Genomic DNA, 14,241 nt, shown 5'->3' on the forward strand with positions numbered 1-14,241 from the left:
GGGGGGGGGGGGGGGGGAGGAAGGGTACGTGGAGGGTGCGCGTATTGAATAGCGGAGTAATTGCGGAGAGTAGCGAGAGGGTGCAATGCCATTCAATGAGGGCGTGGAGAGTTATTGCATGACACACGACACACCACACCCTCTCACTCCCTCGCTCACGGCTAGAGAGAAAACCAAACCACGAGAGAGAGAGAGAGAGAGAGAGAGAGAGAGAGAGAGAGAGAGAGAGAGAGAGAGATGGGTACACCGTACACGTATGGGAGTGATCGATGTACGTAGTGATCGATGATCCATACTAATCCATCCATGGATATCCAGCCATTCATGGTTGACTGTTGCACAGGAGCTAGCATCAAGATATATTAACTCGTCGCCACTACATGAACCATCGAACTGAACTGGTACTCCATCGATCGATCTCCATCTGCAAGAGGTACACGATCGATCAAGCAGCTGATTAAATAAAACGGAGCAATTAATATGTGTGATTTTTTCCTTTCTTTCTAATTTTACCGTGTTCATGCATGTCTTCTAGCGGGCCGGTTAGGGTCTGTTGGGGCTACGCAAAACCGCCCACCACCCTCCTCTTCCTCCTCCCTCTCCGGCATCTTCTCTCTCATCCTGCCGCCACGTCTAGCTCTGCCCCACTTGTGCTTCGCCTCCCGGATGCCTCATCATCTCAATCCCCGACACCAGCATGGTCCGCTGGAGACCACCTCCACCATTAGCCCACATCCCCTCTCTTCACCCCTATCCTGCACATCTTCTTCTCCCACACCGGCATCCTTCTCTTATTTCCTCTTCAACTTAGCGATATGCCCTACCCTCCTCCTTCGTCTCTGGTGGCTCCTCACCATCGGATCATCTCCCGCCTCTCATCGCCACACTAACTCGGCTTCTCTAGGGCCACCCTTGTGACACCCCCGTCCTGACACCGCCCAACCAGCGGTCCTCCACAGCTTGCAGTCGGTGGCGTCACGCTACCTCACGCGCACCACCCACAACTTGCCACCACTGCCTCGCTGCCCTACTACCCCTGGCATCCCTCTGAGCCCAGGGAGCACTCTGGTGAGCCCTACTCAAACAACCTAAACCTGAACCCTAGCCCTCAAATTCCCGAACACTAACCTGCTGTGGTGACACAACAACGAGCTCGACGTGATCAGGAAGAAGAGGTGGGAGAAGCGTACCTGGCGTGTGGGTTCCAGAGTGTCAACAAGTGAAGGAGGGGGGGGGGGGCAGGTGGCTTAGCAGCACATTGGCGGACCAGATGGTTGGCACCTTGTGGTAATAGTGCCCATCGATGAAGTTGGGGAGGTGCCTAGGTGTAGAACTCTTTGGCCCGCGCAATCCGGAGCATGTTTGCTCACTGCTCCACTACCCCCCCCCCCCCCCAAAAAAACTCTGGTGATGTGGCTGACAACTGGCAATAGTGTTAAGGTTAGAGTTCATGAAGATTCTTGGTTTCAGAGAGGGTGGTGGGCATGATGGTGATGACGCTCATTATACACACTTATTAGTGTCATATTCTCTTAGTTATTCATTATTATTATTAGTTATTAATGTTAACATTGACGATATTCGTGTATAGTGTTGTTTGGTTATAACCGGCTGAAATCAGTAGAAAAGATAACAAAATCAGACATAAATGGACCCTACAGAAAGACAAATATCGATCTATCAGGAAGTGGGCCATTTGGGGCCCAAAACCTGGTGAAGCCATGCGACATGGCCCATGGATCCATGAGGCACTGCCACTCAGGAAGAAGTGAACAAAAATAACATCAAGCTTTCAAATAGTGCAATTGTTTGGCTAAAACTTGTATCTTTCTAACCATGTGCAATCTGATAATGAGGTCTGCCTTGGGAACAACATTTGCCATTTGCACATGCCCAGTTTTATAAAGTGTGTGTTCTACCCTCTCACGTCATTGTATTTCTAATGGCTTTTTTATGAGGTTTTTTGTAAAACCAAGTAGAATTATATCTTAGCTGATAATATTCTGAGTTAAAGGATTTGCTATCATTCTTTCTCTCACTAAGCTACACATATCAGTCTTTCACTACATATTAGCATATGGCTTGAGATATTTTTGAGATGAGTGTTTATTTGAATAGGTGATTTCTCCACTATCTAACAGCGTACCCCTTACGCGCAAATACGATTGCGATCGTCTCGGGAATTGCAACCAAGGATTCTCGCAGTTTTTGTTGGCTAATTTTGCATCTTCGTCTGCCATTTATCCCTTTTCCCCACGTACCCGCCTGTGCCTAGGTTGTGATTCTGCTTATTCTTTGCCCGAAGCTACTTCTTTGCTGAACTCTCTGTATGGAATGTCTCAGAGCTCTTCAATGTCACAAAAGCTTCACAATCCTCTCCTTTAATATATGGGTACTTGCTGAAGGGCTCCAACTCTTTTGCCATATACTCGTTCACAATCTTGCTCTTGTGGCTTCTCCAAAGTTTGGCGATCATTTTCATAGCAGCCCTGCAAGCCTTCGCCTTTATGTTCTTCGGGAACTACAGAAACGAATTGATAACATCATTGAACAAGACGTTCTTTTGATCCACATTGAGGTCATTGAACTTCGGAAAGGTCAATGGCACCCTCTCCCGAGCATTAAGGCATGCGAGTTTCCGCAACATCTACAGGGCCTTCTTCTCCGTAGGCATACCGTTATCATCAATTTCTGTGACAGTAATCTTTTCAGTCGGCCATTTTGATTGTGCCCTTGGCTTTCGTACTGTGCCTCCACTGGGACCTGGTTGTGCAGACGTCTGACTGTGAGCTTGTGCTTCATCAGAGGATCCCGATGACTCGTTGGTAGATATCTAGTAGATACGAATATGCATATACAATTCTATAAGTCTTAGTAACTATATTCACTTTTATATGAATTTATAAAAATATGATGTATTTCTTATCTAAAGCGAAGGATCCTACCTAATTTCTAATAGGCAAAGATATGTCCTAATCCCATTCGAGGATATGTGGCCCGAGTAGGTTTCCATGCTCTTTTACGGTTATGGAGAAAATTTCAGTAACACCTCCTCGCTGTTCTCCAAATATACGTCTCGACAACGAGCCAAGAGGGTGTGTATCCGGAGAACAACAGAGAGACGCCACCAAAATTCTCTCTAGAACCATACAAGAGCACATAAACCTACTGCTCGGGTCACATATCCTCGAACTGTCTAAAGTATGTGGACAATTCGGGAGCATCTTCTTATAAATATGACGAATTGCCAAGTCATATTTAAAATCAAACACTGCCGAACGGGAGACGTAGGTTACGCATGTACACTAATTAAGAGGGACAATCGACATATATCAAGATCTGGGAGAATGAGCAAAATTGTTGATTCCAGCTCAAACCCTAGAATCCACCATGTATATATGAGCAAGAGGAGGAGGAGGCAAACCTTCAAAGGCCAGGAACAGACACCAACTTCAAATCACTGAGATTTGATTTGGCCTAAACAGAACTGCTAAAAAAATCACCCATTTGCCGAGCAGTCGCGGCGGATAGACACTGTTTGGTCATGCTGCTTGGTGAATAAAATAACAGTAAACATCACTCATTAGTAACTGAACTTATAATAACCCATCACTAATGAGTGGTCTTGGCAGGGGGCCGCCATGGCTACATTTAGTGACGGGTTATAAGGGCACCCGTTACTAATTATTTAACATTAATGACGAGTGATAAGGATACCTATCACTAATGACATATTAGTAACGGGTGAAAACTAAAATCCATCACTTATAACTTCTACAAGAAGATATCGACTTTCAGAATAGAGGCATGCATGCAAACAGAGAGTACTTCAACATCCCATTCAACAAAACAGAACTGAACTTTGATGGACGACATCCCAAAGCAATGTCAGGATTTCTCTTCACATTCAAGAAAACAGATATACATCCAGAAACTTGAATCTAACTCAAGGTAGTCATACAATATAGTTATGCATACATTACGTACTTATGCAAATATCCATATATCATTACACTTGAGCATTTGCCAATGCACATAACTTCTGATATTTAACATAGTTGAAATCTACAATACTATATCCTAGTACTTCATCGATACACATTAGCACATGAATTAGTGCATTCTCTTTCGCTTGACATGGATGACCCTATGCTTTACCATAAACAGTAAACAATATCTTATTAGCTGATTCATTTCTACTTAAATGAAACCTTATATCAGCCTGAAAGTTGTCTTCAGTAGTGAAGTCCACTCCAGGGCCATAAAAGCTTAACCCAAGATGCTCCATGGTTTGATCTAAGATAGCATGAAAGCTAATTGCCACAAAGACATCACCAAAAATATCCTACAAGCAAAGAAATAAAATTATAAAAATAATACACACTAGCAGTCATGTATATCAAAACAACCGGATTACATATTACTATACCATATCATATTCATCAAACTGAGCAAGCCTCTCACTGATCGAAGCCAAATCCTCTTCGCTCTCATCAAGCTCTTTTATTCGAAAATAGTTGTAGTCAGGCAAAAAGAACCAATACTCCTCAAGCACTTTCAGGCACCCTTCAACGGCGATTTTTTCGGAATGCAACGAAATCGGTGATGCCTTGCCACATACCCTAATAGTGATATCCCCACTACTTTCTCTCCTTGAACGTATGTCAAAAGAGATAGATAACTTTACATAATTCCTTTCATCTAGAGTGGATTGTACCAAAGGTACAATACCACATTACCACCTATCACAGAGATGGCCTCTTTAAGCCATAGGATCGGTTTCAACACCTACATGATAGGATAATATGAATTGAGCCTAATGTAATTTAAACTCAATTAAATTGGTGTGTCCTAATGAGTGTTACTACGAGCCTAACAATGAGGGAGAAAAAGAAAAGAGGTTACTATGATCGGTCTCGATTGTGGCCGATGGGGGAACGCCTGGTGTCTGAGCCGATGGAGGAGTTGTCGGGATCCATCCAATTCCACCACGGCGACGGCAACAACCCCCGCTACTACATTGATCCATCGCCCTAACCCTAGCGGGTAGAGGGGGGCGATGGCATACGTCGTGCTGTGGTAAAGGGGGAAGGATGACGGCAGCGTCGACGACGAGGTGCGAACAACGGCGGCGACGGGAGGAGGAGGCGAGCGAACGTGAGCGGAGATGAGAGTGGTCGAGAGAGAGAGAGAAATGGGCGGATAAGAGTGGTCGAGCAGATAGGAGTGATAGAAATTAGTGACAGGTGATAAGGACAACCGTCACTAATGAGTCAGTCATTAGTGACGGTAACAACTACGACCTGTCACTATTACTTTAATATTAGTGATGGGTCTTATAACGACACATCACTAATGAGTAGGCTATATTTAGTGACGTGTGCCTCGTATATTCGTCACTAATGACTGAAATATTAGTGATGGACTTTAATGTGACCCGTTACTAATATTTGTAGTGGCGAGTCGTCACTAATAATCTGTCATTAGTGATGGGTCTTGTCCAGTTCTAGCTTGGGCCACATATTAGTGATGGATCAGCACTGAATCCGTTGCTAATAGTATATTAATAACACGTATTGAGAAACTATCACTAATCATATATCTACTTTGATGATTCCTTACTTAGTGGGAAACATACGTAAGAAACAGTTCAGAGGTGACAAACTAACTAATCCTCCATGAACGAATTATTTGTCATACGACAATGCAATCCATTCGTACATGCATGGCTCCTGGCCTTGCACACATGTGTGCACGCGTGACGTGATGCGACGTGACACAGTAGAGATACAGAGGAAGGCCAACACTATTGATGGATTCGAGTGCCTATTTTCATATACGGTTTGTAACTCGTTTTTTCATTCGTTTAATGTATCCATCTGTAACAAAAATATATGTGAAAATAAATAATTTCTACGTATCTAACATAGACTATCCGTGAAAATCTATTTTTACATATGGTTTTCGTAAGGAACCACTTATCAAAAATCATTCTCACAGTCAGTTCACTTAAAAAACTGCTTGTGGAAAATGTTTTTCATAATTAAATCTATATTAACGTAAATTTATGATTCAAAATAATGTGAATTCATTACTCTATCTTCCTCTCCCTCTAGATCTAAATCTAGATCTATCAAAATATCTCTATTTATAATAAAATCTCTTAGAGGCTAAAAAAACATCAAATTCTAGCTATATATTTGAAATATAATGCTAGAATCATGTGAATCTACATAATTAAATCAATATTCTCCACAAATTTTAGCAAATTCGATGATCTAAATAGTTAGAACCATGAGCATCTCTAGATCACATCTAAACCCTAATTAAGTCTTAAATCTAAATTTAAACTTCAAAAATATGCTAGCTAGGGATGAGATACACTTACCTTAGATGACTCATTCAAGGAATTAAAAAACAAAACATCCCCCTATTTTCAAAATCTGCTGCCAACTTTGAGCTTTACTGTTCATCAAGCTCTCTATCTGAATAGAGTTTCCGCTAGGTGACATTGTTTATGGAGATTATCACATACAGTTTACATAAGGAACCACCTGAGAAAACTAATTTTTACAGACGATTTCTTATGTAAATCACCTGTGGAAACAAACTAATTTTTACAGACGGTTGATATAAGGAACCATACGTGGAAATGAAGCATTTTCACATACGGTTCACATAAGAAACACGGGATCTAAAACCGTATGTGACCACAGCCTACTACTTAGACGATTTATCATATGAACCGTCTGTAAAAATGAAACCTAAATATCTCGAAAAATAGCTTTTATAATACATGGGCTATCCCTTCGTGTCTAGAGGCCGGGTCAGCTCATGGCCCGTTTCTAGGGCAGACATGGCACGACGAACGACATTGTGACTTGGCAACTAATTTGCTCGCTTGATATGGCTGTTCAATTTATTCTGATTGATGTTTGATAGCTGCTTGCTTGGCCATCAGAATTAATCTAGGCCACTCGAATACGACTTCTTTTTATTTTAAACTTATTGGAGGGAAGAATATTTTTTGCCTATCTCCATGCCAACCGTTGGATTTGTATAGTCCAATTCCCAATCGCACTTTTTTTTAATATGTGATTTATGAATTATGAATCTTAATTAGGTTGACAACATCGCGCAATTTTTTTGTGTGTGCGCTTTAGTAAAACCAATGCCATCTGTACGTAGTTGTGTACAATAAATCAAACAGGTAGATATATATCAAAGTTCTTGCAACAAGTGAAAAAACAAACTACATATATTTGCTTATATATAAATTCAGGGTTGCTTGTTGCAATAATCCAGAAAGCACAGCCGATAAATTCATTTCGATAGCTAGGTTAGGCCAGCTAGCTCCTGAAAATTCCACTTTTGGTGTCATGTCAGCCTGTCGCCACTGTCCAGAAAAAAGAATTTCAGAAAGTCATGGACACGTATAAATAGTTGTACAAATTTGAAGATTTGTGTGGCCAATTCTCTCTAGTGCAAATTGCTACATAGACCCCTTCTGCTCCCAAACACACAAGTCACACCATTCAATTCTGCTGTATGTGTATATAAAGAGACAGCAACACTTCACCCCCTCAAGGCCTCAACCTACTTGCACCTTCTTCCCAATGGAGAGCTCAACCGAAGGCCTCTCTTCCACGGCCAACCACTCCTTCTCCGGCGACGGCGACGGCGACGGCGAGGCCTCCGAGGAGAGCGGCTGGACGTCCTACATCGACTACTTCATGGAGACACAGGGGCGACAGAAGGAAGAGGAAAGCAGTGTTGCTGATCCCTCAGCTGACGATGTCGGACGTCGTTCTACATCGGAGTGCAGCGCTGAGTGTGCAGTAGGAGGCTCGACACGGCTGCCGGCGCTCGTCGAGCCATCGGAGGCGTCTAGGAGGTTGAGACTCAAGAAGGAGGGGAGGACGACGAAGAAGGTCCTGTATGATGAGTCGTTGGAGGATACTGCCACCTCTCCTATCAGTAGCCCTAAGGTTAAGAGCTTAATTACAAGCTTTTTATGCTCCTACATAATTTTTTTTTGTTTCTTTTGCACATCATAAATTAGATTCTTCTTTTGATTTGAGAGATTTTCCCGTAAATTAAATCCTATTGTATGATATATAGTTGATTGAGTTGAGGGATTCAGATGCCAACCACCAGAGCAAAGAGTTTTCCCATTCTAAGGTACAGCAACTATCTCACAAAACCCGTGACTTCTCTTTTAATTCCATTAGATCTTCAGTCGATGAAGTATTTCCCGATCAATAAGTTGGATTAGAAATCTGCTTTTTATGCCTGAACCTACATGTGAAGTGCCCAGTTAATTTATTACAATTTGCACAAGATTTAGGTGAAAGCAAATTGCGATTTCCGTTGCGAATTGTTAGAGATCCATTGCTTTGATATAGTTTGACCTTGGAGACACAAAAACAGCATCCATTTTATTAGATGGCCCAGGTGTGTTGTATCATTCATATTTTCCCCACTGAATTTCACTTTTACATTTCTCCCGAATTTACAGAAGACTACTGTGGATGATAAATTTGGACGCGATAACCATATCAACAATGGCAATGGAGCAAACACAACTACAGACATGATCGACCATGATGGTGCATATGACAACAATGAGCTGAGGAAGAAAGGCCTTTGCTTGGTCCCTGTGTCTGCTTTCCATGTATAGCTGATCTTAGTAAACTCATTGGTTGCTAGTTTCGTGTACATATGGTAATAAGCTAGCTATATATCACCAACCCTAGCCATCTCCTCTCTCACACACATACCTGTACACGTACGACACTGCCTGCACATATGAAAGGGTAGAGAGTCTTGTGAAGGTGTGGGGCATGCAGTAGGTACAATTCGATCTTGAGAAGATCAATTATATATCATGTTCCTGCTTATGAAAAGGCTACAAACTTCACAGACGAAAAGGTACACAATGGGTTTTTAGTGTTAGGTGAGGCATCACAATGGTGTGTTAGATATGGGGTCTATATCCATCTTGTGAAGATTAGTTATCCTGTTCCAGCTTTAGCTAGTAGTTGATCGGCTCCTTCCTCATATTAGTTCCATCATGAATTCATGACCAAGATATATATACAATGGAAGTGCATATAACGCGAAAACGACACACCGTATCAGGATATGTTTAACATGGCAACGGCTTGATTGAGTGAAAACAAAAGGCGTCCAAAATTGATCCAAAGAAGCTGTGCACGCATGGGTGCACGCGCATTTGTCGGGCGAAATTCCCCCCATCATTTTCAGAGATAGGTCGCCCTCAGTGTGTCAAAATTGAGCAAATTAATTCTGGGATGTAGAAGTTGAATTTACAAGCTTTAAGGGAAAATCAGATGCCGAGTTTGGGAGATTTGAGGCAGTTTACTCCCGTGGATGTTTGTTAACAAGTTGTCTATGCCATGATTGGCTACCTAAATGTATATTTGATTCCTAAAAACAGAGAATTAAATGTGTTTAGCCCAAAGTCGAGTTTATCGCAGTAGGACTGATTCATTCTTTGCTTAAAATTTGCCAGGCATGCACTTAAGCAGGTGTTGGAACGAGGGATCGATTGCTCTGCAAATGTCTCTGATTTTGTGAAAATTAGACTACTATTATGATCTAAATCAAACTTGAATTAAATCCTTAGGAGTTGAATAAAAAATTTACCTATTAAAAAAACCTCCAAGTCTTATCCCTGAGATGTCAAGAAAATTTGAATTGAGATAACTTTATGTTGAATGTTCAGAAGAACATTTGATTATGTATTTGACTGATGAGACCTTGAACTATTCCAGAGCTAGCAGGTAGCTAAATATAATTTTGCACGCACTGAAAAAGTCTTGGTCAACTGATGAGTACCAATAGGTTTTTATTTTGTTTCTTGTCTAAGAATTTCACTGAGATTATTGGAAACACAATTTGTTTACGTACTTTCTTTAATTTAATTTTCAACAAAAAAATTACAAGGAAGAGGCTGAAAAGCAAAGGAAAGCAGTTAGCCCGGCCCATTGGTCTCCATGAATTTTTGCCATAACTGCGATTTTTTCTCTATAATTCATAAATGAGAAAATAAATCACAAGTAGAGGTTCCAGTTGGGATTGACACGTAAAACTCATATTTGCCCATGACGAATTATTGATTAGCTGGAACATCTCCATTAGCTATTATATATGCTGAAACATATATAAGAAAGATACTGAAAATTCAGGATTTCCCTTGCACAAGAGAGAGAGAAAATAAAATGAACTTTCCGTTATAGTTATAATTCTATGTTCAAATCCACTAGGTTTGTATAATTCCCATATTAATATATATCACCCCCAAAATTCAAAATCTATATCCCTAACAACATGAAGATTATTTCAACATGTCTTTGCATTAACAGGATGCTTAGGCTAGGCTTTTTTTTTATCCTTTTGAGACATGTATGGGCTAGCTAGGTACTAGTACCTGCAGGAGTAGAACAAATAGAGCCATGTGCCGCAACAGGTACGCAGTTGAGAAGAACAGGGTCGGTACTGTTGCACTTGGTCCTTTTCAGACTTCTTTTTCTACTGAAAAAATGTTTTTCGCTATTGGGCTATTAAATTCCATTCTTGGCTCCACTGGCAAACAGAGACAAACATTTTCAGACTACTATATATTTTTCTCAACCCTGCCAAACTTCACTGTCGGATTTGACTGCGTGCACTTGTACGACAAAACTTGATTTCAAACTCAGAAATGTACAAGGGCCTCCACTTTGTTACATTAATATCTATACATATGATCTAAGCAATATACTATTACAAGGACAATGAGGGTATATGTATAGCTTTTTTCTCGATAGGGGTACATGCATTTTTTTTAGGGAAGGAGAATGAGGGTATATGTATAGCTTTTTTCTCCATTCAATAGAAAATTTATGTGGCACACCAGTCAGCCTCCACCACAATTGATCGGCAAAAAATCCAAAATTAGACAATATACGTGACCGTATTTACCGAAATAGACAACATATCAGCGTATTTACAATTTTAGCATCCGTATTCGGCACACCGTGTGCCGAATATGACACTGTAGACCATTTTCGGCACACAGTGTGCCGAAAATGACACTGTAGCACAATTTTCGGCACACGGTGTGCCGAAAATGGTACTGTAGCACCATATTCGGTATAACAGTGTGCCAAATATGATGCTACAGTACCATTTTCAACACACCATACCCCGAAATGAACAGTACCGTGCGTGAACAGTAACAGCAGTGTGTTTGAATTTCGTTTTTTCCTCTTTTTCAAAACGGTGGTCTTCTGTTACTCCAAAAATGTTAAAACTTTTTTTAAATATTCCATAATCCATGTGCAACCTATTTTAATTAGATTCACAGAAAAATCCTTTGTATATTTAAAACTAAAATTCTCCAAAAAGACTACTTTTATAACTTGTAATAATTTTTAGTGTCTGAAATAAATTCCCAAAAATCTAGAAAAATTCACTAATATTCTTATTATGTGATGGAGTAATTTCTAAAATTATTTTCATCCCTAGTTTATATGATGAAAAAGTGAGTTCCTTTGTAATGCTTCATTTACATGATTTTTTATCATTTCATGTAAATGAAGCATTACAAAGGAACTCACTTTTTCATCATATAAACTAGGGATGAAAATAATTTTAGAAATTAGTCCATCACATAAGAATAATATTAGTGAATTTTTATAGATTTTTGGGAATTTATTTGAGACAATAAAAATTATTACAAGTTATAAAAGTAGTCTTTTTTGGAAAATTTTAGTTTTAAATATACAAAGGATTTTTCGGTGAATCCAATTAAAATGGGTTGCACATGAATTATGGAATATGTAAAAAAAGTTTTAACATTTTTGGAGTAACAGAAGACCACCATTTTGAAAAAAAAGGAAAAACGAAATTCAAACGCACTGCTGTACTGTTCACGCACGGTACCGTTCGTTTCGGTACCGTGTGTGGAAAATGGTACTGTAGCATCGTATTCGGCACATATTTTCGGCACACGGTATGCCGAATATGATGCTACAGTACCATTTTCGGCACACCGTATACCGAATACGGTGCTACAGTACCATTTTCGGCACACCGTGTGCCGAATACGGTGCTACCGGCACACCGTGTGCCGAAAATGGTCTACAGTACCATATTCGGCATACGGTGTACCGAATACGGATGCTAAAATTGTAAATACGCTGACATGTTGTCTATTTCAGTAAATACGGTCACGTATGTTGTCTAATTTTGGATTTTTGCCCAATTGATCTCGTTGATCCATAAAAGCCACGGATGCTCAAGAGGCCAACGTAGCATGGTCGCAGGATATCTAGAGCTGACATGTGGGTCTTCACGAATTACCTGTCACTGACATGTGGGTCTTAGGATAACTAGAGCTGGATATGCCTAGAAAATCATATACACAAATTGAAAATAATATAATCCTCACAAGTCAAGCATCTTAGGTGGTTTACCTCAAGTATCCTAGGATTGGACCCATAATTTTGAGTACGTTTATCTCCCTGCACGTCACCAATAGTACTCATTGGGATCCCAAGATAATGTGATAAAAGTTAGAGCGGTTTCCTACCTTTATGTTTCCATGTAAAATAATTTCATATCCAATATTCGTCTTTCCCAATCTACCACTATCTATTCATTCTGACAATGGGTAGTATAAAATTATCATATATTAGTATCTTATACGTATTTAGATATTTTAGGGTTTTCTGTATTCTCGGAGCATATATTCATTCCTGGAAAAGGAAACTCTATATGTATGAAAACTGTTTGCAGGTACCAAATATCTTGTAAATATTAAAGTTTATCTTAAGAATAACAGAATCTTACTCAAAAAAAGAGTCTAGAAGCCACACAGCAGCCTCCATATATATACAGAGCTAGAAAATCCTATGAAGGACCAGACACAAGCCCATTGTCCAAGCATATAGAAGCCTCAAAGCTCCGAGCCTTCTATACTCGTGATCTACATCAATATCTCACCGAGACTACGCACAACGAGCTATCGGCTAGATTTAGATCCATCTAGACTAGCCAATACCCCCTTGTAATCTGTCTCGAAGATCAATATAAGACAACGGGACGTAGGGTTGTTATCCTTCAGGAGACTTGAACCTGTATAAATCTTCATATTTTGGTGTACGATTCGGCTACATGAAGTATCCCCTACATCTTTCATATATTTGTAAGACCAGCAGTTCACAAATTGTCAACACATTCTTTATTTTCTATTACCACTTTCCTTCTCCATTCCTCTCCTCACGTGCTGCTACTATTGCTAACTCAGAACATTTCATATATTCAACGGTTTACAAGTTGTTGACACATTCTTTATTTGCTATTACCACTTTCCTTCTCCATTCTCCTCTCTAGGCATGCTGCTACTATTGCTACCTCAGAACATTTCCTCACACACACAACGAGTTTCCAAAATGACACACACACAGTGAGTTTCCAAAATGGACACATAAATGTCAACCTTTTCTAGTTAGCTCTTGGAGAAGCTGAATCTACGAACAATTACAAAGATGTAACCGATTGAAAGAGGGATTTGTGGCTTTTGTGGGATAGGGATAACTAATTTCCATTTAAAGCTGCATGTAATTACCCACGTCTTCTTGGTATAAAAAGACACTCTTGCCTCAAACCCTACCACATTTTTGCCATCACCACCAAGCTATCCTCGTTGAGCCCCTTCTCAGCTTCCCCCTTCACCAGGACGACCTTGCTATCCCTCTTATTAGGCGCATCTATGGAGTCCGATGGCAAGAACCATGAGTCTCATGGCAATAAACATGAGTCTGATGGGAAGAATCAAGTGCCCGATGGGAATAAACAAGAGATCGATGGCAAAAAACAGGAGTCAAACAGCAAGAAACATGAATCACGTCGAAAGAGGTAAGTGATACTGCTAGGAAATTTTGGCCTTAAATTCTAACAAAATCAAAGGAGGCGTGGTAATATTGATTCCAAGATTGATATGCTCAGTAACCTCATGTGCATGGCACTTTATACCACAAAAATTGCAGAGTTTGAACCTAGATCTAGTTTTATGGCTCTTTACCACGTGATTATGTGCAACTGTTTCTTTTCATGCAACATTTTTCTTAATCCTATATCATTGATCGAACTGGATGTTATGTATGATTCTAAGCAATTCATTGCCTCGTTTTGTGTCTAGTCCATTTGCGTCGTGTTGTTGTACGTGCAAAT

General features: G+C 40.3%; 1 protein-coding gene across 1 annotated transcript; it reads left to right on the forward strand.

The window, feature by feature from the left end:
• The first annotated feature begins 7,534 nt into the window (after positions 1-7,534).
• On the forward strand, positions 7,535-9,117 carry LOC133899661 (vascular-related unknown protein 1-like). Its single transcript, XM_062340689.1, has 3 exons — positions 7,535-7,988; positions 8,122-8,181; positions 8,519-9,117. Exons 1-3 carry the CDS (start codon positions 7,617-7,619, stop codon positions 8,678-8,680), a joined length of 594 nt encoding a protein of 197 aa, XP_062196673.1. The 5' UTR covers positions 7,535-7,616; the 3' UTR covers positions 8,681-9,117.
• Positions 9,118-14,241: the final 5,124 nt, after the last annotated feature.

Source organism: Phragmites australis, chromosome 18 (genome assembly GCF_958298935.1).
Source record: "Phragmites australis chromosome 18, lpPhrAust1.1, whole genome shotgun sequence".
Classification (NCBI taxonomy): domain Eukaryota; kingdom Viridiplantae; phylum Streptophyta; class Magnoliopsida; order Poales; family Poaceae; genus Phragmites; species Phragmites australis.